Source organism: Lissotriton vulgaris, chromosome 11 (assembly GCF_964263255.1).
Source record: "Lissotriton vulgaris chromosome 11, aLisVul1.2, whole genome shotgun sequence".
Taxonomy (NCBI): Eukaryota; Metazoa; Chordata; class Amphibia; order Caudata; family Salamandridae; genus Lissotriton; species Lissotriton vulgaris.
The window spans coordinates 755321221-755345261 of NC_141699.1; the positions used below are offsets into that span (position 1 = coordinate 755321221).

Consider the following 24041-nt stretch of genomic DNA (forward strand, 5'->3'; position numbering starts at 1 on the left):
ATTTTAAGATAATCCACATGGTAGAAGTTTTATTTTAATGAGGCATATGGCACAAAGTAAACATCATTCGATTTTGCTTGCTTCTGAACAAAACAATGATTGCATGTTCAGACGCATGGGAAAAAAATAAATTTAAGAGAGATTTTAGAATGTCCCATGGCAGATTTTGGTAATAAATTCAGAAGCAAAAAATCCCCTTTATAGGAAATAAAACATTCTACCTGTACAGCAGATGCATTACATTACAGCTAATAACCCAGCAGAAATTTGACTGTCACTTTTTTGTTAATTTTGTTTTCTTTGGGGCCCATACCACAAAAGCACCGCATATAGCAAAGCAAATACTTCTGTTTCTTAAATGTGTTTTACTAAAAGAGTTTCCTTTTCTGGGCCGATTATTTTGCAGAATGTGTGAATTCTTACTGAAAATTAGGCCGGAGATAGATCAATGCGGCTATGGCTTTTATGTTTTCCATAACATGTGGCTCCATGGTTTGCTCCAAAAGATAGTCTTATTTTCTGAATTTGGAATTAAACAAAATACCTTCATTATAAGTGGCTGTTAACACAAATATTGGAATAATGAATCTTCTGATCAATTACAGCATGTCAAATCTGCCGACATTTCTCTGAAAAAAATACCCTGTCATACAGGAAACTTGCGGATTTTGATGCTATAAGAACCAAAACCTGCATGTTATTCCTCAAAAAACTTGGGACAGGCAATCGTTTTCACGCCAGATCAATACAGCTTGGTATCAGTTTTTTTCAGGTGCAATATTTATTGCATCATTAGTATCCAACTCATGAGGGCCCACAGGTTTTTGACGAACTTGCCAAACTATGTCTTTCTTGTTCAGACATATTTGATTTTGTATGAGGATTCTCAGTAGGAAATAGGGGAGTTTGTTGGAGGACTTCTAAATAAAACAAGATAAGCTAAAGTCTTTGTTAGGCTTAGAATGGCAAAAACTAAACCAGATGTGTAAGTAATTTCACTGATGTTCATGATACCAATATAAAAAATCTGGTGTACCTAGAAATATCCCCTGCTACTGCCCTGGCTAGAACACTCAATCATATTACAAATCAATAGACATTTTTTAAAAACCTGATTCTTTAAATTAAAGGTTTTCACAGACAAATTTCCAGTGTGTTCAGGAGACTGGTATCCAGTAGTGGCTGACAAAGGCTGTATTTCAGTATATTGTTTTCAAAAATTTTAGAATAAATATAGTGTACGACTAATTTGGGCCATTTGATATTGATTTTCTTTTATTAACTCCAGTGGGGCGATATGTTTGCAAAATATATTTAGGATTCAGTATTAACGCGACAGCATACTCCGAGAGCAATATTCTGGTACAATACTGCGTGAGAATAATATTATTTATTTTTTAAAACCACTCACACACACATCTATTACACATATCTATCTATATAAAACAGACTTCTACTGGACAGTTTTGAATCACCCCGATATGATCAAATTACCCAGTTGTGCTATAAAAGTCTCAGTGTTCACTGACCGCTGACTAGGTAACTGAGAGACTGACTTAGTGACTCACTCACTCGCTCGCTCACTCACTCACTCACTCACTTTTTGTAATCAATAGAGGAAACACCAGTGCATCTAATTTCTCACTTTGAAAAGAGCACAATTGCAGAACGTACAGTTGGCCCTACTCCTTTGTCCGCACTCGATGGTAGAACAGATTAGTATCTGTGATCACATAATGAAGGAAGAATGTATTTCATTATTCTTTTACCAGGACAGACATTATACATAATATGCAACTGTGTATTAAGGTTCTAAAATGCGATCAAGGAGGCCTCATGACATGATGATAAAATACATAGCTGCTGGTTTGTAAATACCACAAAGGCTCAAACATGCTATTATTGGACCATGAATATATGTTATCTTGTATGCCATTTCATATTATTGTTAAAAAAGAATATCAACGCTTCCCATTGATTAAGATCCATAATTCAGGAAAATTAGGCCATTCCTATCAATTAAAAAAAGAATGTCAGATAGAAGATAATTTCTGTTAATTCTGGGTTCAGAAACCATGGCGGCTTATGTAGTAACCATAGATAACCATTTATTGCCTATACATCCACATATCGGGTTCATACATCAGGCTGTGATGTTCTCACAGTGGCTGTATAATCCCTTAAGAAACCCTTTGTTGCATGTAGACTACACGATTTAAAATAACCATTAGCAATCCAGTTTGTAACGATTTTTCAAAGCTTCAATCAATCAATCAATCAATCAATCAATCAATCAATCAATCAATCAATCAAGGTGTTTGTTAAGCGGGACAACTCACCCGTAAGGCTCTCAAGGCGCTTGGGGGGTTCGAAGGTTCCAGTCCATCAAGGAGGGAGTCTGTTGAAGAGCCAGGTTTTGAGGTTTCTTGCGAAGATGGGGAGCGATATTGTCTTAACAAACTTCATTAAGTTTGTAAAGTTTACAAAAAGTCTGCAAACGAGGAAGAATTCTCTCCCCCAAAAAAGATTTTGGATGGAAAATTCTAAAGAAAAATACTTTCTGCTTGAATTTTCCCACACGTTCAAAGCTTTGTGAAGTTTACAAAACGTTGCAGCTTTTGCGCAGTGAGAAGATTAGGAACTTCACGTAATGTCTGTGTGACAGCGTTACAGGCTAGAAACCGATGAGGGTTCTTCAAGTCTGTGGGGGAAAAGGGTGGGGGTGCTGTGTGGTAGGCAACACCCTCCTTCGCTTACTCTGGTTTTGACTTCCATCCCTTTGTAAATGAATGACCTCATGTCTATGAGTCGTACTTTGAACAGAGTCCACTTCCTGCTACTGTACATGGCGTAGCTGCAGCTCAATTGCTGTTGTCTTTGAATCTGATACTGACATGCCAGACCAGGAACCTTGCACAGGCAGGAAGCGATTGTCAGGAGCAATTTCTGCTATGTGGTAATAACGTTTGCACTCAGTTGAGGGTTGTGTTTACCATTGGAAACGGTCTGTCAAAAGGTGAACTTGTTACTTAATAGCATTTTTTAAAACAATCTTTAAGCAGAGCAGGATGGTTTCAGGAAAAAATTAGAGACCAACCAAATATGAGAGAAACCAAAGATGTTTGAAAATATTTTAATTCCCCAAAATAGCAGTCTTTTTTAGGATTAGTTTTAAATAGTTTTTAAACTGCACATGAAAAAAACATTGGATTGCTGAATTATATTATATTGTAGTATTTATGTTGTACTTACTAAAAGTGTGTTTTTGTGTATTCTAGGTAATGGGACTGCTGACCAACCACGGTGGTGTTCCTCACCAGCCACAGAGCGATTATGCCCTTTCCCCTTTAACTGGAGGCCTTGAACCTGCCACCGCAGTGTCAGCCAGTTGCAGCCAGAGACTAGAGCACATGAAAAGCTTGGATAGCCTTGCGTCGTCCCAGTCCTATTGTCCGCCAACTTACAGCACTACAGCTTACAGCATGGATCCAGTCACAGGCTACCAGTATGGCCAGTACGGACAAAGTGAGTATCAGAAGGACTTTTGACTATCAGAGCTGACCAACCTAGACCCATGTCGGCTAGACCCATGCCAGAATTTCAAGATTGCAACATATTAGATATATTTAAGCACAATAAAATTAATTAGGAATCACTTGCTTTGCCAGAGATCATCCTGGAAACAGGTCATAGATCTGAAATTTAGGAACCAACGTTGTACTGCCAAGGCTATATCCCTATTTATTTGTATTTATTATTTTTTCATTTTTATTGGATGCATTGCATAGTTGAACTCCTTCATGGTGCTAGCGAGATGTGAATCAGGCCTTAGGCAGTCAGAGATTGCAATAGAAAGGTTTTCAACTATTTTGTGAATGTCAGAATTGATTAGTTTTTTATTCTCTTAGGTTTCAAAACAATATTTTGGTTTTGAATACAATTACTTTTAAAAAGGGTGCTGAAGTTCATTGTGATGTTAATTTATTTTAGCGATACTACTTCGGTCATCTGCAATATTGACAAGCCAAAAATGTAGCCATAACTAGAGAAGAGAGTTACAGTCACATAGAGAAGTTTATAATATTGCTAATTAGCTCTAATTCTAACTTTAATTATTGGCTTTTTTAATTTGAGTGTGTTTAAATAAGATGGCACATCCATGGTGGTTTGTTCTCAAACAGTAGATCTCACCGCAGCCATATTGAATCATTCTCTGGGTTGTTTATATGATTTATAAGTGTTTTGATGTTTACACTGTTTTCTTCTTTGCTCGTTTTTAGTTTCTTTTCTTTCTTTGTTTCATTCTTTCTTTCTTTTCTTCATTCTTTCGCTCTTCCTCACTGATGTACTCTGTCTCCTGCCCTCTCCCACTCTGTATCTCATGTTCCTTTATCTGTCTCTTGCTCTCATCATAGCACCATCTTTTAAGTTTTCTTCTCTGTCTCGATCCAACACTCTTAAATTAGATAGTTTGATTGTTCCTCATTTCAACTAGCCTGCACTGCTTTCCGGTTGATCACTCAGTTACTTCCTCTACAGAACTTTTTTCCGCTGGTAAAGTAGCCAGCCAATTGTTCAAGCAAGCAGTTCTCTCGCATAATTATTTTGTAAAGTGATGTAAGTAACATCTTGAGTGTATTAATTACGAGACATGGAATCTGACTGCTATTAGGCAAAACATTAGGGTCTCCTAAAATGAAATAACCACTGGCATTCCAGTATTAAAAACACATGTTCATAATGAGGTCAGCTCAAGAATCATTATAGGATGTGATCCAAGAGACATAGAGCGTTGTCAAATCTGTCCCTTAAATAGAAGTATGGATCCATTTGCTTTGATACCATAGTATTAAATGCGACAGTGTCAACCCGCACTTGACATTGACCCTTGCGGTGAAGTTTTCATTATCACAGCGTAACCTAAACATCTCTTTTTTCCGTTCTGCAGGTGCCTTTCATTATCTGAAGCCAGATATTGCATAAGTGAACTGTCATTTTACATTTAAATCTGGTTCGGTGTATGCTGCCACTTGTACGTGCGGTTTGGATGGATCTCCTCGCAGAGTACCGCCCTGTCTAAGCGGGTCACCAGACAAGATGCAAGACTATGAGGCGCCACGCCACTGCTCTCGCTTTCTGTATAAATGTTGCAATGTATAGTATGTCTGGTTGAAAAAGGAGTGGACCAAGAGCAATAATAGACTCATGCACTGTGATTTGGAAACAGTCTGCTTGGAAAAGTTACACGTTTCAACAACACATTCCATATTTGTAGAGAAAGGACTGCTGCAGGAAAAAACAGAAATCGGCAAAACTCGGATTGTCAAAAATAAATCTTCCCCAAAACCAGACACCTGACCGTAGCCCGTTATAATACTACTCCAATTAGAAGGCTTGAACCCGAGCTCACCGTTTGTATTTCTACACACTGGAAAAGAGGGGAACTGAATGAATGAGACATTAATGGACACCCTACAAAACATTAGAGTTTTGAATCACTTGCTGGGATTTGCAGTGCTGACCCGGACTGTGGCATGGTCACATTGCGATGGACAATATATCATGTGAACATATTTCAACTTTGACCTATTTTTTTCTCTACATGCCCTTTTCCCACATTTCTGAGGAAAGAAAAAGGATGGCTGAAGTTCACATATCAATCTTAACAGGCAGGTGTGGAATGCGGTCTACACGCTGTGCGTGTACAAGAGAGTGGTCAATACAACATGTGTACCTTTCGCAGTGTCAGCCATCCTTTTTTACATGTGGCTGCCATTAAAAGTACACGTTAGGAAGTTTAGAAAGTATTAAAGACACTCTGCCAATTACAAAGTGATCCCCAGGGGGTGAGCCCTTGACATATTTTTTTACTCAAACAAGGATAGCAAAAAATAGATATTTGATTTTCAAAACTGCAATGTGCAATACTGCGTACCTCAACAGAGCTTTGGAAGCACCCACAGCGATGTAAATAGAGCCAGAACTATATTTTTACAGGTACTTTTATTTTTGCATATTTCTGATCATTGCGGGTGATAATGTCCGCTGCCGACCCAGATCACGCTCTTAGACCAAGATGGACAAAAAATGAATTAAAAAGGACTTTAGTTTACATTTTTTTAAACACACATTGAACAGGAGCAGATGTATTTTTTCTGCGGGGTGCACCTTTTTTGTAAACTTATACATCTGCGTACTATGTAGCGATACAAGGTTGGGGACCAGGGGTTGCAGTTGTTTGTGCTGTGACATTCTGGAATGTCAATAAAGTTCTGTGTTCTGAAATGTAAGGGGGGACATAACAACGGAAGGCCGTATTATTTATTTCTTTGTATTCTGAAACCAATGCGCAGGGTGTAATGAATACACATTCCTTTCAGCAGTATGGACCCGCAAGTAGTGGTGTAGTGACCCTAGGTTCAGCATGGAGACTAGCTCGTGCGTCGGTCTTAAATGGGTGAGGGAAGATGCTGAATACTGTTTTTGAGTTACAGGCTCTACCAACAACTCTGGTGTTGTAAAATGTCTTTTCATGTAAAAATTGCAGTAAATATTTACTATTTATATTGAATAAACATCTGTAAAGACTTGAAAAATCGTGATGGACTTTGATATTGCAATTTTGTTCAGTTTGTAAGCCAATGAGAAGCCAGAAGCGAACCTCATTTTTTTTTTTACATTTTTTACGGTGGTATATATTTCTAATTTTTTGACAGTGAGTTTAAACATTAAGACAATGAGGATGATGCAAACTGTACTAATCTAATACGCTCTTACTTGCAAGTTTGCTAGGGGAGGCTCAGTAAGATAAAGTACAATTTTTAAGATAACTTAGCCATGCAGAACCACTTTTTCCATTATTAGTAGGCCAAGGCGAAATCTAAATTAAGCTGACAAATGCGCAAAACTCCCGACATCTCGTTTTAGGCTAGTTACACAAAATTCCTGAAATTATGCCAAGTGGTGTATCTACACAAGAAGCTGTTTCTCGCAGTTTTTGTATATTTCACACTTTTTCTTATTGCAATACATCTTTGTTTCAAAGGCTGACATGAGGACACACTGCACACTAAAATATAGTGATAAATGATGGATTTGCATTTTGTGTAATTTTTACTAAAGTTTGCGTCATTACACGAAGCTAAATTACACAAATTTCACGTCCCCCCTATGTTTGGGTGATACACCTCCCACAGAAGCTGCTCATGCACACTTGGGTTTTTCTCCTTTCCATCTACTATGTGTTTACTCATTCTGTTCTTTTTGATCGTATCTCCTCTTCTTTAAGTAGACATACAACAGAGAGGGTCCAGTAATGCATCCTAAAAGCTGACCAGTTGGATTTTTGAAATCACCATCTGAACCAAACATTAGGCTGTTGTTTCAAGGAATAGGATACCAAGGGGAAGATTCATAAGAAAGTGACGCATCGGTGAAGATGCGTCACTTTCCCTGAGCCACTGTGAGAAACCCTTGCGCCAATATGGATGCGCCGATTGACAGATGGGTCAGAAATTCGGAGGCAACTGTTGACGTAAAAGTCACACATTGCTGTAGACGTGTCGCAAGCATGACGCAACTCCAGCAATGCAGGGGGATGCCAATCCTCATTGTACTGCATCACTCCTTACGCCTGCTTCAAGCAGACGTAAGAATGTGACGCAGTGGTGTCCAAGAAATTGAGCAGTGAAATCTTGTAGATATCACTGCGTCACTTCTATGAGGCTGTTTTGCGTTGAAACGCCCACCCTGCATACATTATACCTGACGCAGGTATAATGTGACGCAGGGCTTTACAACGTTACGCATCTCCCTAGATGCGTCACGTTGTAAATGGGCTGCATTTTTACGCTGCTGCTGCATCACAAAAAGTGACGCAACTGCAATGGCACAAGGGGTTTGTAAATCTCCCCCTGAGTTCACAACTGGACGCATGATTACATAACATAAGGGTGCACAAGATGACAGCATAAGATTTAACCATGAACATAAACAGGGAGCAATAGAACAGAAGAAGAAGAAAGACAAAGCTGAAAAAAATGAGGAGTGCGCTGAGGGAAGCAAGGAGGAGGGGTAGGGCATGAAAAGATAAGAAAGGGGTTGGATAGGCCCCCCGGTAAACTAAAGGTTAATAACAAAAATCAGGAGCAGCCAACCTCACAGGCAGCCTCATGGTGACCTCTCCTTACAACAGAACTATAAGATCATACCTCTTTCATTTCCATTCAGAACTTCATTTACGCTTGCAGAGCAGGAGGAAAAGGGGGGATTTCGAACTTCACAAAGAAATGCAAACATTTCTAAATTTGCCTGATGCTGGCATAGTTCTTTTGTGCTTGCCTGACAATCCTTGGCACCGGATGTCCCGCCAAACGTGGACTGGGAATAGGGCTTCAAGGTACTATGGGAATCATTTATGGGAAAGTCACGCAGTGCAGCGCAGCAAGTCGCCTTGCTGCGCTGCGTGACAGGGAAAGGGCAGGAATACGTCATACTTAAGGCAATGCGGTGCAAGCCCAGGTTTATAAGTTCTTGTAAATCTAGGGATTCGTCAAAATCCATGGGAGTTGCATGGGAGCACCCACACATTGCCTACAGAACCTCTTCCCAGGGCAGAGTAACACTGCAATGTGTTACTCCAGATTTTTGGAGCCGCTCAGAGCAATGGGAAGTGGCTTTGCGTGAGTTCAAAAATCCGCCTTGCAGTTTGTGTTGCTGTTTCACCACATTGTGTGGTGCAAGAGCAATGCAAACAGCCTCATAAATAGGCTCCTATGTGCCTCAGCTCTCGCTAGATTTGAAGCAGATAGGCACAGTGGCCCTTGGTCAGCCTTGCCACTTCCTTTGCCACTGCAGGAAGTCCCAAACGGAGACTTCTGGCATCGGGAAATGAGGCAAAAAAGTAAGTGGCTCCTGGTTTTCGGCCCTGCCTGATAGGGTGACATTTAGATCTGCAGCGCAGAGACCCCTTTTAGCCTCAACTCTGGGTATCTATTTTAAACCTTGTTTGATTTGGGATTGCAAAGCTGGTACAGTTTAAAAGAAATATCCAATGATGTGAGGCGGACAACGTTGTCACTTTTTCCCCCTCTGCACAATTAGTACAATGACTCATAAAGGTGTTCATTGGAATTGCCATTGCTTGATTTACATTTGTTGTTCTTGGTAGACATGTCGTCGTTTACATGCACTCTATAGGTTTTCTGAAGTTATGGGTTAATTTATTGCAGACGGATTCGTACAAGAAACGCTATACAATGTTATGAAACTTTGATGGGTTAAATACATCAAGAGGGTGATGAGTAAGTGGTTAAAGACACAGTTCTTACTGGACATAAATAATATGTAAGCCCTGGCATGGGTTTCAGTGATGCTCATGCTGTTGTCATTGGTAGTCTCTGGCAGCAGACACTGCACCTTACCCCATGTATTCATTTGTCCAACCACCTTTCAATACAAAACAGCAATTGTTTGAGGCAATTCATGTGCTTATATAGATATAGCCACAAACACATACACAGTCAGATTTAAGTACTATAAGCAAATATGTAAAAACACATTACATTGGCCACTGCTACAACAGGTCCAGCCACCTACAGCTTTTAATGAAGGATTACAGCAAGCCCCTCTCTCTTCAGGAATACAATTTTAAAAAATCCTATCCAGTGTCTGTCCTCCCCGATGCTCCTTTCATTCATCCTCTACCTGAGGGACATGTGAATGGGAAGAGCACCAATGTGAAGCACTCTTACATTTTGTGATTGTGTGTGTGTGTGTGTATATTCAAGGCGAAAAAGGTGAAAGACGCAGGATAGGTATACAAAAGACATTCACTTATGTTAAAATAAACCACTGTAAGTTCCCTGAAAACAACAAAGGTTAAAGGGACGTTATTGATGGGTCAAAATGTCAGCCATAATGTGTGTAAAACCCCCAAAACTACAGAAATTTGCCAGTTATAGGTTGCTGAGCTAACTATAACATGCGCCCTCGCCAGGCACTGCTTATGACCTCACATATTACATCAGTCACAAGATGACATTGACGACGTTACTGATGATATCTCAAATGACATCATTGATGACATCATAGATCTGACGGCTGACCAGATTTACAAGAAATTACTAAAAGCACAGTTGCTGAGTAAAGTTAGATCTGCTGAGTAAAGATCTAACTTTTTGTCAGACTTGATGTAATTCTTTTCAGCTGTTTTTCTGTAATGCCTAATTTTCACTATGGAAATTGCAAGGATCAAAAGCGATTTGGGGCCTCCCTTTTGTCTTTTCTCCCGCTTAGTGATTCACCCTGAAACTTTCCAGGGAGAAGCTGAGGTGGATGGAAAGTTATTTGCTAAATAAAAAATGCTCTTCCTATGGAAAGTCTGACCTAACTATAGATATACAGAGATGGCCTCCACTGTGTACAAAAACCTGTGAGTGGGTCTGTGGCTATCTGTGTGGGTCTGTGAGTGGGTGTGTGAGTGCCCTATGGGTCTGTGAGTGGGCGTGTTAGTGCCTGTGTGGGTCTGGGAGTACCTAAGTGGGTATGTGAGGGTCTATGTGGATCTGTGAGTGGGTCTGTGCTTGCTTTTGTGGGTCTGTGAGTGTACATGTGTCTCTGTGAGAGGGTCTGTGAGTGCCTGTGTATGTCTGTGAGTGGGTCTGTGAGTGTCTGTGTGGGTGGGTCTATGAGTGGGTTTGTGAGTGCCTGTGTGGGTGTGTGAGTACCTGTGTGAGTCCGAGAGTGGATATGTGAATGCCTGTGTAGGTCTGCGAGTAGTGTGTGAGTGGTGCAATGGGTCTATGAATAGGTGTGTGAATGAATGTGTGGGCCTTTGAGTGGATGTGTGAGTGGCTGTGTTAGTCCATCTTTGGATGTGTGAGTGCCTGTGTGGGTCCATGAATGGGTGTGTGAGTAGCGCTATGGGTCTGCGAATAGGTGTGTGAGTGCCTGTGTGGGTCTGTGAGTGAGTGCATGAGTGCCTGTGTGGGTCTGTTAGTAGGTCTGTGATTGGCTGTGTGGGTCTGTGAGTAGGTATATGAGTACCTGTGTGGTCTTTGAGTGTGTCTGTGTGGGTCTCTGAGTGGGTATTTGCGTGTTTGTGTGGGTTGTATGTGTGTGTGAGTATGTTTTTTCATTGTGACAGGTTTCACACATCCGCTGCAACTTCACATGGAGAGCCATACTGAGCCCTGCAGCAGATCTGTGGACCCCAGTACATGGAAAACAACAGTTTTAAGGCAATTTCCTGACCTTCATGAGTCCCTCTGAAACCCCTGTAACACATCCATGGGGTCAGAGTACCTCTACCCTGACCCCTTAAATCACTATGCACTTAGATTGAGACCGTTCCTCAATATATAAAATGGTGGCTGAAGCTTTCCAGTCAGGTTGTTTGTGTGGGTCTGTTTGTGGCTATGTGAATCTGTAAGTGGGTGTTTGTGTGCATGCATGGGTCTGTGAATGGGTGTGTGAGTGGCTTTGTTGGTCTGTGAGTATGTGTGTGAGTGCCTGTGTGGGCCTCTGAGTGGCTGTGTGGGTCTTTGAGTGGGCGTGTAAGTAGCTGTATGTGTTGGTAACTGGATGTGTGAGTGTCTATGTAGCTCTGTGAGTAGGTGTGGGAGTGTCTGTGTGGGTCTGTGAGTGGGTGTGAGAGTGGTGATAAGTGTCTGTGAGTGGGTGTGTGTGCCTGTGTGGGTCTGTAAGTGGGTGTGTAAATGCCTATGTGGGGCTGAAAGTGGGCGTGTGAGTGTCTGTGTGGGTCTGTGAGTGGCTTTGTGGTTCTGTGAGTAGGAGTGTGAGTACCTGTGTCGGTCTGTGAGTGTGCCAATTGTGCTATGGGTCTGTGAGTGGGCATGTTAGTGCCTGTGTGGGTCTGGGAGTACCTAAGTGGGTATGTGAGGGTCTATGTGGATCTGTGAGTGGGTCTGTGCTTGCTTGTGTGGGTCTGTGAGTGTACATGCGTCTCTGTGAGAGGGTCTATGAGTGCCTGTGTATGTCTGTGAGTGGGTCTGTGAGTGTCTGTGTGGGTGGGTCTATGAGTGGGTTTGTGAGTGCCTGTCTAGGTGTGTGAGTACCTGTGTGAGTCCGAGAGTGGATATGTGAATGCCTGTGCAGGTCTGCGAGTAGTGTGTGAGTGGTGCAATGGGTCTATGAATAGGTGTGTGAATGAATGTGTGGGCCTTTGAGTGGATGTGTGAGTGGCTGTGTTAGTCCATCTTTGGATGTGTGAGTGCCTGTGTGGGTCCATGAATGGGTGTGTGAGTAGTGCTATGGGTCTGCGAATAGGTGTGTGAGTGCCTGTGTGGGTCTGTGAGTGAGTGCATGAGTGCCTGTGTGGGTCTGTTAGTAGGTCTGTGATTGGCTGTGTGGGTCTGTGAGTAGGTATATGAGTACCTGTGTGGTCTTTGAGTGTGTCTGTGTGGGTCTCTGAGTGGGTATTTGTGTGTTTGTGTGGGTTGTATGTGTGTGTGAGTATGTTTTTTCATTGTGACAGGTTTCACACATCCGCTGCAACTTCACATGGAGAGCCATACTGAGCCCTGCAGCAGATCTGTGGACCCCAGTACATGGAAAACAACAGTTGTAAGGCAATTTCTTGACCTTCATGAGTCCCTCTGAAACCTCTGTAACACATCCATGGGGTCAGAGTACCTCTACCCTGACCCCTTAAATCACTATGCACTTAGATTGAGACCGTTCCTCAATATATAAAATGGTGGCTGAAGCTTTCCAGTCAGGTTGTTTGTGTGGGTCTGTTTGTGGCTATGTGAATCTGTAAGTGGGTGTTTGTGTGCATGCATGGGTCTGTGAGTGGGTGTGTGAGTGGCTTTGTTGGTCTGTGAGTATGTGTGTGAGTGCCTGTGTGGGCCTCTGAGTGGCTGTGTGGGTCTTTGAGTGGGTGTGTAAGTAGCTGTATGTGTTGGTAACTGGATGTGTGAGTGTCTATGTAGCTCTGTGAGTAGGTGTGGGAGTGTCTGTGTGGGTCTGTGAGTGGGTGTGAGAGTGGTGATAAGTGTCTGTGAGTGGGTGTGTGTGCCTGTGTGGGTCTGTAAGTGGGTGTGTAAATGCCTATGTGGGGCTGAAAGTGGGCATGTGAGTGTCTGTGTGGGTCTGTGAGTGGCTTTGTGGTTCTGTGAGTAGGAGTGTGAGTACCTGTGTGGGTCTGTGAGTGTGCCAATTGTGCTATGGGTCTGTGAGTGGGTGTGTGAGTGCTTGTGTGGTTCTGTGAGTAGGTGCATGAGTGGCACTATGGTTCTGTGAGTGGGTGTGTGAGTGCCTGTGTAGGTCTGAGAATAGGTGTTTGAGTGGGGGCCGGAGTAAGCCTGTGAGTAACTGTGTGGGTCTGTGAGTGGATGTGTTAGTGCCTGTGTGGGTCTGTGAGTTCCTGTGTCGATCTGTGAGTGGGTCCATGGATATCTGTGTGGATGGCTCTGTGAGTGGGTATGTCAGTGCCTATGTGAGGTTGTCAAATGCAAAAACAACAATTGATGGACAGAATGCAGAATAATGTCATACATTCACCCCAGTACAGAGATCTGGGCCTAAATCCATCGTTTTTTTGCACTCCACACCACCCCAGTTCACACATGGCCATATGCAAATCAGCCTTGATCCTGTGCCTCATGGGAACAGTCCAGCCCGAACTGCCAAGCCATGTCTTTCCTGGACCGGAATCAAGCATCCTAGGACCGGTTTCTGGCTATCAGCCGTCTTCAGCCAGGATAGCTTGACTCCAGTGGTGTGGAGAGCATGGGACTCACGTCTGAGCATACCCATCCCACTCGGGGTGACAAATGCAAAAACAACAGTTGATGGACAGAATGCAGTACAATGTCATACATTCACCCCAGTACAGAGATCTGGGCCTAAATCCATCGTTTTTTTGCACTCCATACCACCCCAGTTCAGACATGGCCATATGCAAATCAGCCTTGACCCTGTGTGTGGCTTGGCAGTTCGGGCTGGTACATTTAGGAAAATGAATGAATCATGATTACTCTAAATTCTTATCATTTCTAACTGTTTTTTGCTTTTTAGTTTAGTTTAGTTTAGTTTATGACATTTGTTTAGCGCTTGGTTGCACAGAGAACAGTGCGTCCCCGCGCTGACGAACCTACCTACAACTCTTCAGCTTAGCTCACAATCACAATTTTGATTCTCTTCTGTATGCCACGTTGTTTAACATCATGAGATATTTAATGGAGACAGAGGCTTCTGTACTCTGTTTGAATTGATGTTGCCAAAGCAAGATTATGGATATTGTTGATGTTATTTGGACATGCCTAAGAAAAACATATAACATACTAATTTGAAATTTCGGGCCGAAATCGCAAGGCGCAAGTGAATGGAGCTGGTGATATGCCGATCCACGGCTTTATAGTGAGGTTACACCAGCTTAAGTGGCTACCATGCCGATATACGGCAAGAGTGGTTACAGTAGTAATATACTGCAGTGGAATTGCATGATTTTATGCTTTCTAAGATGGCCGCCACATTCGCATAGGCGCACATGCGATTTCGATACCGGTTTTGTAATGCTGAGAGGCATGTCGCAATGATGTATTTAAGTAGCCGCTTGATGGCGTTCTGAGTAAACACTGATGAAGGACTCACGTCCGAAACGCGTCTGTCTACGGCTAATGGCGAAATAAAGAAATATTTGCCTGTACCCCGGGAGTGCTGAACTTTGTTTCACAGTGAAAGAAATGGAGTATGAGCCAAACATTTTTTAAACACGTGTACCGTCGCGTCTGAAGCACCCGCTCGTGAGTGACCCGTGATTCATGGTACAACAGGAGCGCTGATATATATATATATATATATATATATATATGTATATATATATATATATATATATATATATATATAAAGAAGATTGCCGCTTTGTTGGGTCGCACTCACTGGGGGTTGAAGCCACAGCAGGGCGGAAGCACTCGATTCATTTCCCCACTTTTCCTGCCAACGCGTTTCGGGAAACTCCCTTCCTCTGGGCAGTCACAGACACAGGAAAGGCACACAGGACGCTGCCAGATTATTCCCTCTTTTATTTCAGTACACCTTACAGGTAAGTAATTGGCATTCTGGGTCTGGTAGTACATTCAAATCCAAGTGGGCGGTGCCTTGCTCAATGTCCGTAAAAAGTAAAAAACTTTGTGGGACCAACAATGTTCCAAAGGAGTCTCAACCTGATCAAGGGCTCCCCCAGTTCCGCAACTGCTATACCAGTGCAATTGCGGCGGTACCGCTCAGGTTTTGCGGTGGTGCGGCCCGTGACCTGGACTTGGACACGAAAATCTGGAATAAGAAGGTTGCCGCTTCGTTGGGTCGCACTCACTGGGGGTTGGAGCCACAGGAGGGAGGCATCACTCGATTAATTTCCCCACTTTTCCTGCTGACACGTTTTGGGAAACTCCTTTCCTCTGGGCAGTCACAGACACAGGAAAGGCACAGTAGGCTGCCAGATGATTCCCTCTTTTATTTCAGTGCCTTACAGGTAAGTAATTGGCATTCTGGGACTGGTAGTACATTCAAACCCAAGTGGGTGGTGCATTGCTCAATGTCCGTAAAAAGTAAAAAAAGTTTTTGGGACCAGCACTGTTCCAAAGGCGTCTCAACCTGATCAAGGGCTCCCCCAGTTCCGCAACTGCTATACCAGTGTACTTGCATCAGTCCCGCTCAAGTATCGCGTTTGTGCAGCATGTGACCTGGACTTGGCCACGAAGATCTGGAAAAAGAAGGTTGCCGCTTCGTTGGGTCGCACTCACTGGGGGTTGAAGCCACAGCAGGGAGGCAGCACTCGATTCATTTTCCCACTTTTCCTGCCGACGCGTTTTGGGAAACTCCCTTCCCCTGGGCAGTCACAGACACAGGAAAGGCACACATTAGGCTGCCAGATTATTCCCTCTTTTATTTCAGTGCCTTACAGGTAAGTAATTGGCATCTGGGGCTGGTAGTACATTCAAACCCAAGTGGGTGGTGCCTTGCTCAATGTCCGTGAAAAGTTAAAAAGTTTGTGGGACAAACAATGTTCCAAAGGGGTCTCAAACTGATCAAGGGCTCCTCCAGTTCCGCAACTGCTACACCAGTGTACTTGCGGCGGTCCCGCTCAGGTATCACGGTGATGCGGCACGTGACCTGGACTTGGCCACAAAAATCTGGAAAAAGAAGGTTGTCGCTTCGCTGGGTCGCACTCACTGGGGGTTGAAGCCACAGCAGGGAGGCAGCACTCAATTCATTTCCCCACTTTTCCTGCCGACGCGTTTCGGGAATCTCCCTTCCTCTGGGCAGTCACAGACACATGAAAGGCACACAGTAGGCTGCCAGAATATTCCCTCTTTTATTTCAGTGCCTTACAGGTAAGTAATTGGCATTCTGGGACTGGTAGTGCATTCAAACCCAAGTGAGCAGTGCCTTGCTTAATTCCCGGAAAAAGTAAAAAGGTTTGTGGGACCAACAATGTTCCAAAGGCGTCTCAACCTGATCAAGGGCTCCTCTTGTTCAGCAACTGCTATACCAGTGTACTTGCGGCGGTCCCATTCAGGTATCGCCGTGGTGCAGCCCGTGACCTGGACTTGGCCTCGAAAATCTGGAAAAAGAAAGTTGCTGCTTCGTTGGGACGCACTCACTGGGGGTTGAAGCCACAGCAGGGAGGTAGCACTCGATTCATTTCCCCACTTTTCTTGCCGACGCATTTCGGGAAATTCCCTTTCCCTGAGCAGTCACAGACACAGGAAAGGCACACAGTAGGCTTCCAGATATATACACAATGGGTGCCACTGCTTTTGAAGATGCAACTTCATGGCAGAAGGTTTTTCCGAATCTTTAATGTAAAACCGGCACTTTCGTTCCAATTCATTACATCCCTTTCGCCTTTTTTGAGCTGGCCGCTCCTTAATCATAGGGAAAAGTTTGTCAGTCACAATCACACACAACTCCCAGTTCTTCCCTTTTTTGATTAAATACCCTCCGGTGGGTTTCCTTGATCTGTCCATTCCTTATGCATGCTGGAAGTTGTAGCCAAATTTCTCCCCGCTGGTGGGTGTGGTGCACTGACAAAGAAATCATTTGAATGTTTCTTCATTTTAGATTCCTCCAGTGTGCCTCAGAGTGAAAAGTTCAGTTTTTAATTAATAAATCTCCCATGCTGCTCCGGCTCAGGATGATTCACAAACCATCAGACCCATATCCTTTTTAGGCGGAGTAATCTTTCATGGCCGGCCTGCCGTGCAGGATATATATATATACAAAGGGTGCCTCTGCTTTTGAAAATGCAACTCCACGGCAGAAGGTTCATCCAAATATTTAATGTAAAACAGGCACTTTCATTCCAATTAATTACATCCCTTACGTGTTTCAGAGCTGGCTGCTCCTTAATCATAGGGAAAAGTTTGTAATTCACGATCACACACTACTCCCCATTCCTCCCTTTAACATGCTTTGATTAAATACCATCTGGTGGGTTTCCACGATCTGTCCATTCCTTATGAATGCTGGGAGTTGTAGTCAAATTTCTCCCTGCTGGTAGGTGTCGTGCGCTGAAAAACAAATCATTTTAATATTTCTTCATTTTAGAGCCCCCCAGTGGGCCTCAGAGTGAAAAAGTCCAGTTTTTAATGTATAAATCTCCAGTTTGTGGGACCAACAATGTTCCAAAGGTGTCTCAACCTGATCAAGTCCCCCCAGTTCCACAACTGCTATACCAGTGTACTTGCGTCAGTCCTGCTCAGGTATCGCGTTTGTGCGGTCCATGACCTGGACTTGGCCACGAAAATCTGGAAAAAGAAGGTTGCCACTTTGTTGGGTCTCACTCACTGGGGGTTGAAGCCACAGCAGGGTGGCAGCACTCGATTCATTTCCCCACTTTTCCTGCCGACACGTTTTGGGAAACTCCCTTACTCTGGGCAGTCACAGACACAGGAAAGGCACGGTAGGCTGCCAGATTATTCCCTCTTTTATTTCAGTGCCCTACAGGTAAGTAATTGGCATTCTGGGACTGGTAGTACATTCAAACCCAAGTGGGTGGTGCATTGCTCAATGTCCGTAAAAAATAAAAAAGGTTTGTGGGACCAACAATGTTCCAAAGGCGTCTCAACCTGATCAAGGGCTCCCCCAGTTCTGCAACTGCTATACTAGTGTACTTGCGGCGGTCCCGCTCAGTATCGCTGTGTTGCGGCCCATGACCTGGAGTTGGCCAAGAAAATCTGGAAAAAGAAGGTTGCCACTTCGTTGGGTCGCACTCACTGGGGGTTGAGCCACAGCAGGGAGGCAGCACTCGATTCATTTCCCCACTTTTCCTGCCAACGGGTTTTGGGAAACTCCCTTCCTCTGGGCAGCCACAGACACAGGAAAGGCACATTAGGCTGCCAGATTATTCCCTCTTTTATATCAGTACCTTACAGGTAAGTAATTGGCATTCTGGGACTGGTAGTACATTCAAACCCAAGTGGGTGGTGCATTGCTCAATGTCCGTGAAAAGTAAAAAAGTTTATGGGACCAACAATGTTCCAAAGGCGTCTCACCAGTGTACTTGCGGCGGTCCCGCTCAAGTATCGCGGTGATGCGGCCCGTGACCTGGACTTGGCCACAAAAATCTGGAAAAAGAAGGTTGCCGCTTTGTTGGGTCGCATTCACTGGGGGTTGAAGCCTCAGCAGGGAGGTAGCACTCGATTCATTTCCCCACTTTTCTTGCCGACGCGTTTCGGAAACTCCTTTCCTCTGGGCAGTCACAGACACAGGAAAGGCACACAGTAGGCTTCCAGATATATACACAATGGGCACCACTGCTTTTGAAGACAGAACTTCATGGCAGAATGTTTTTCCGAATCTTTAATGTAAAACCGGCATTTTCATTCCTATTAATTACATCCCTTGACGTGTTTTTTGAGCTGGCTGCTCCTTAATCATAGGGAAAAGTTTGTCAGTCACAATCACACACAACTTCCCGTTCTTCCCTTTTTTGTTTAAATACCCTTCAGTGGGTTTCCTTGATCTGTCCATTCCTTATGCATGCTGGGAGTTGTAGTCAAATTTCTCCCCGCTGGTGGGTGTCGTGCACTGACAAATAAATCATTTTAATTTTTCTTCATTTTAGATTCCTCCAGTGTGCCTCAGAGTGAAAAGTCCCGTTTTTAATCACCAATATGGTGCACTTCAGATTGAAAAAGGCAGCGTTACTGCTGAAACGCGTCTCTCTGGTGTTTCAGTGGCCGAGTTGGTCTGACTAAATACACAGGATGCAATCCTCTAACTTCGAGTGCTGGCTCCCTTTCTCACAATAGAGTTTGGGGAGAGTTTTTTATATATATATATATATATATATATATATATATATATATATATATATATATATATATATATATATATATATTGTGGCATACTGTCCAGATTGCTGGTGGTGTACAGAAAACAGCACCACCACCAGCGCTAGAAATATATTAAAAAACTCTCCCCAAACTCCAAACTCTATTGCGAGAAAGGGAGCCAGCACTCGAAGTTAGAGGATTACATCCTGTGTATTTAGTCAGACCAACTCGGGCACTGAAACACCAGAGAGACGCGTTTCAGCAGTAACACTGCCTTTTTCAATCTGAAGTGCACCATATTGGTGATCTATTGAAACACTAAAATCAATTAACATAGACGATATATATATATATATATATCGTTGTACTAACTATATTTCGCGCACCCGTAATCCACTGCTAATGATGTCACATATTACATAATTCATGACATGGTCAGTGACATCACTGATGACATCACTGATGACATCTCAAATGACATCACTGATGAGATCACTGATGACATCATCCAGTGACTATATGTTTCTGTAAAGTTTAAATATGTTTTACATAATGAAGAATGAGTGGATGTATAAGTGTCTGGATGAAGGATTTAGTAGGTGTGTGACTGACTGTATGAGTGAGTGATTAAATGTGTCTTACTGAATGAATGGGTTAGTGACTAAACTGTCTGAATGTGTGCATCAGTATGTCTGTTGTTGTGTAAGCTGATGCATGTGTTGATCAGTAGCTATATGAGTAGCTATATGGGTTATTGATTGGTTGTCCAAGTATTTGTATGGGAGAGTGAGTGTGTGTGTGGGTGGCTGGGAGGTGTGTGAGTCTGTGCATAGATGTGTGAGCAGTTGATTCACTAGGTGTATGGGTTCAAGAGTGCATGTGGAAACAGCTGTATGGGCGGTTGACTGTGTGCATGGGTGTGTTGGTGAGTGAATGGATATCGTAGTGCTACATGTCCAAGTAAATACATATGTAAAACACAGTGCATGTGAGAGTTGCCATATATAAATGACTATACATGAGAGCCATTGATTGTGTGAGTGGCTGTATGGATCATTGTGTACTTGTATCAGTGTTAGTATATGCTTGAATAAGTAAGGTGTTGTGTGTATAACTGTATAGTTGAGGAAATGGAAGTGTGATTGATTCTTTGCATGACTGACTAGGTGTGTGAGTAACTCCATGGATGAGTGGCAGTTTGTGAGTGTCTGTATAGGCGTTTGAGTGCAGATGATAGTGTTGTATTGGTGAGTGACTGTATGTATGAGTGATTCTATGGGTAAATGAGTGGATGTGTCTATAGACCTAGGAATCAGTGTGTGCGTATGTAGTAACTGGTATTGGTGTGTCAATGGTTTCAAGAATGGTAGTCTGTATTTAACACTGGGTGTATCAAAGGTTATATTAGAGTGTAAAGACGTGCATCGTATTATCACATGAATGATATCATCAGTGATGTGATCAGTGATGTCAAATGAGATGTCATCAGGGATGTCATTTGAGATGTCATCAGTGATGTCATCAGTGATGTCACAGACCATGTCATGAATGATGTAATATGTGACATCATCAGCAGTGGATTGCGGGTGCGCAACATATAGTTAGTACAATATAGGAGCAATTTCAATGTTTTTTTAAATGCTAATTCCTAACTATATAAGGCCTGAAACCTATGGTTTCTTCAGTGAATTTGCACGTTTTTTAAATACTAATACCTAACTATATATGACCTGAAACCTATGGTTTTTTAAGTGAATTTGCAAGGTTTTTTAAATGCTAATTCCTAACTATATATGACCTGAAACCTATGTTTTTTTCAGTGAATTTGCAAGGTTTTTTAAATGCTAATTCCTAACTAAATAAGGCCTGAAACCTATGTTTTTTTCAGTGAATTTGCAAGGTTTCATAAATGCTAATTCTATTAGCGGATAACGTTTAAATATGTTAATATCCTTGTGGGACAACCTGAGCAGCCCTAGAGATCCGATTTTTGGACCGGAGCAAGATGCTTTCTGATTGTGCCGTATTTCTTGCCTTCTGCCTCCCTGATTGTGCCGTATTTCTTGCTTCTGCCCCCCTGATTGTGCCATATTTCTTGGCTTCTGCCCCCCTGATTGTGCCGTATTTCTTGCCTTCTGCACCTTGATTGTGCCATATTTCTTGCCTTCTGCACCCTAATTGTGCCGTATATTTTGCCTTCTGCTCCCTGATTGTGCCGTATTTGTTGCCTTCAGCCCACTAATTGTGCCCTTTTTTCTTGCCTTCTGCCCCCTGATTGTGCCGTTTGTCGGGCCTTCTTTCCCCTGATTGTGCCGTTTTTCGTGCCCCTGCCCCCCTGATTGTATTATCTTTGCCAGTGTTTGTTCGCTGCTGGTATTGCCTTTGCCTGTGTTTCTTTGCTGCCGTTATTGTCTTTGCCAGTGTGTTTTTTCTGCCGTTATTGGCTTTGTCAGTGTTTTTTTGCTGCCGTTATTGTCTTTGCCAGTGCTTGTTCGCTGCTGGTATTATCTTTGCCAGAGCTGTGTGGGCTGTGTGGGCTGTGAGAGCTGTGTGGGCTGTGAGAGCTGTGTGGGCTGTGTGGGCTGTGAGAGCTGTCTGGGCTGTGAGAGTGTGGGCTGTGAGAGCTGTGAGAGCTGTGTGGGCTGTGTGGGCTGTGAGAGCTGTGTGGGCTGTGATAGCTGTGTGGGCTGTGAGGGCTGTGAGGGCTGTGTGGGCTGTGAGGGCTGTGAGGCCCGTGAGAGCTGTGTGGGCTGTGAGAGCTGTGTGGGCTGTGAGAGCTGTGTGGGCTGTGTGGGCTATGAGAGCTGTGTGGGCTGTGTGGGCTGTGAGAGCTGTGTTGGCTGTGGGAGCTGTGTGGGCTGTGAGAGCTGTTTGGGCTGTGGGAGTGTGGGCTGTGTGGGCTGTGAGAGCTGTGTGGGCTGTGAGAGCTGTGTGGGCTGTGAGAGCTGTGTGGGCTGTGTGGGCTGTGAGAGCTGTGTTGGCTGTGGGAGCTGTGTGGGCTGTGTGGGCTGTGAGGGCTGTGTGGGCTGTTTGAGCTGTGAGAGCTGTGAGAGCTGTGTGGGCTGTGAGAGCTGTGTGGGCTGTGAAAGCTGTGTGGGCTGTGAGCTCTGCTTCTTTTGTGCCTCGGTCTACCTAGCACAAGATGAATGCCAACACTTCCTGGTTAGAAGTGTTGACAGCCAATGAGCATGCTGCTTTCCTGTGAAATGCATGCTGATTGGCTGCCACTGTCTGTCAACACTCCAAACCAGGAAGTGTTGGCAGCCATCTTGTGCCTCGGTAGAACCAAGGCACAAGAAAGCAGTGAAACAAAGGTGCAAAACGCGCAAAGGGGGCAGGGTAGAAGCACCCTGACCCCCTAGGCCTGCTCAGGGGGTCCCACAAGGCCCCCCCAGGCCCAAAAACAAATTTTTCTTTTTCGAAAAATCACGGGGTGCTCGCACGGTGCGCGCACGGTACTCGTACGGTACTCTTACTGTGCACACACGGTGCGCGTACCCCGCGATTTTTTGAAAAAAAAAAATAAAACATTTGGGGCCTGGGGGTGCCTTATGGGACCCCCTGAGCAGGCCTAGGGGGTCAGGAAACTTCTACCCTGCCCCCTTTTTGAGTTCTACAGGTTTGTTTTTCTGCTTTCCTGTGCCTCAGTCTACCAAGGTACAAAATGGCTGCCAACAATTTCTGTTTTGGAATGTTGACAGACGTCCAACAGCCAATCAGAATTCTGCACGCGCACACTAAGGTCCGCGCACGTGCAAAGACGGAGCGCGCACAAGCGTGCACCATGTCCCGCCTATAGATATATAATTTGAAAAAAGTCGATTTTCTCAACAATTACTGGAGGGATTTTTACCAAATATACAAAATAAATTATTGCATATCAGTGTTTACAATTTTGCCAAGTTTGCAGTAATTCCATTCAGCCGTTCGGGCTGTAGCTGTGTCTAAAGGTCCAATGCAAAATTGCATTGGACTCATTTTCACATTCAATTTTCTCAAAAATTACTGGACGGATTTACACCAAACATACAAAAGGCACTACTCCATACCAGGCTCTACCATTTTGCCAAGTTTGGTGTAATTCCGTTCAGCCGTTCGACCTGTAGCCTTGTCAGAATGGCCCTATGGAAATTAACATGGGGAAAACACGTTTTGGGACCCCCCTTTTATCTCGGCCCCCGCTTGACGAATCTCCCCAAAACTTTCATGGAAGGAGCGGAGCGCAGCGAGGCAAGTTTGAGGGAAATTACGGTCAGATCCCTCAATCGGCGCCAAAGTTATTCCCAATAGAATGTTCGGCATTTCCTATGGTAACTAGGTCCTAACTATATATACCTACTGGCTATCGCCAGTAGGTAATATATATATATATATATATATATATATATATATATATATATATATATATATATATATATATATATATATATATATATATATATATATATATATATATATATATATATATGTAGGAAGGTGGATATCTGACTATGGTTACCCCCAAACTTTTTGCCTGGTGTTTAGCTGGTTTTTGACTTAGTTGGCCTGGGATCCTGCTATTCAGGGCCCCAGGCTGATTGCTCTCTCCTTAAAATGGACTCCATGTACCTTAGGTGCATAACACAATTGGAATTGGTTCACCTTATAGGCCCCTGTAACAGTGTACCATAGGTACCCAGGGCATAGGTGTAGCCAAGGCCTACCAGGGGCTGCAGCATGTATTGTGCCACCCCTGGC

At 43.6% G+C, this 24041-nt stretch overlaps 1 protein-coding gene across 6 annotated transcripts in view; it reads left to right on the forward strand.

The window, feature by feature from the left end:
• PAX3 (paired box 3) overlaps positions 1-6568 on the forward strand; it is a 118819-nt gene extending 112251 nt beyond the window's left edge. For 3 of the 6 annotated variants that reach the window (XM_086944847.1, XM_086944852.1, XM_086944851.1), the window contains 2 exons: positions 3279-3525; positions 4949-6567. In XM_086944847.1, the coding sequence (XP_086800973.1) occupies positions 3279-3525; positions 4949-4983 (282 nt within the window). In that variant the 3' untranslated portion in view covers positions 4984-6567. Of the gene's footprint in view, positions 1-3278; positions 3526-4948 lie in introns of all 6 variants that reach the window. The other 3 variants (XM_086944849.1, XM_086944848.1, XM_086944850.1) reach the window with 2 other exon arrangements.
• Positions 6569-24041: the final 17473 nt, after the last annotated feature.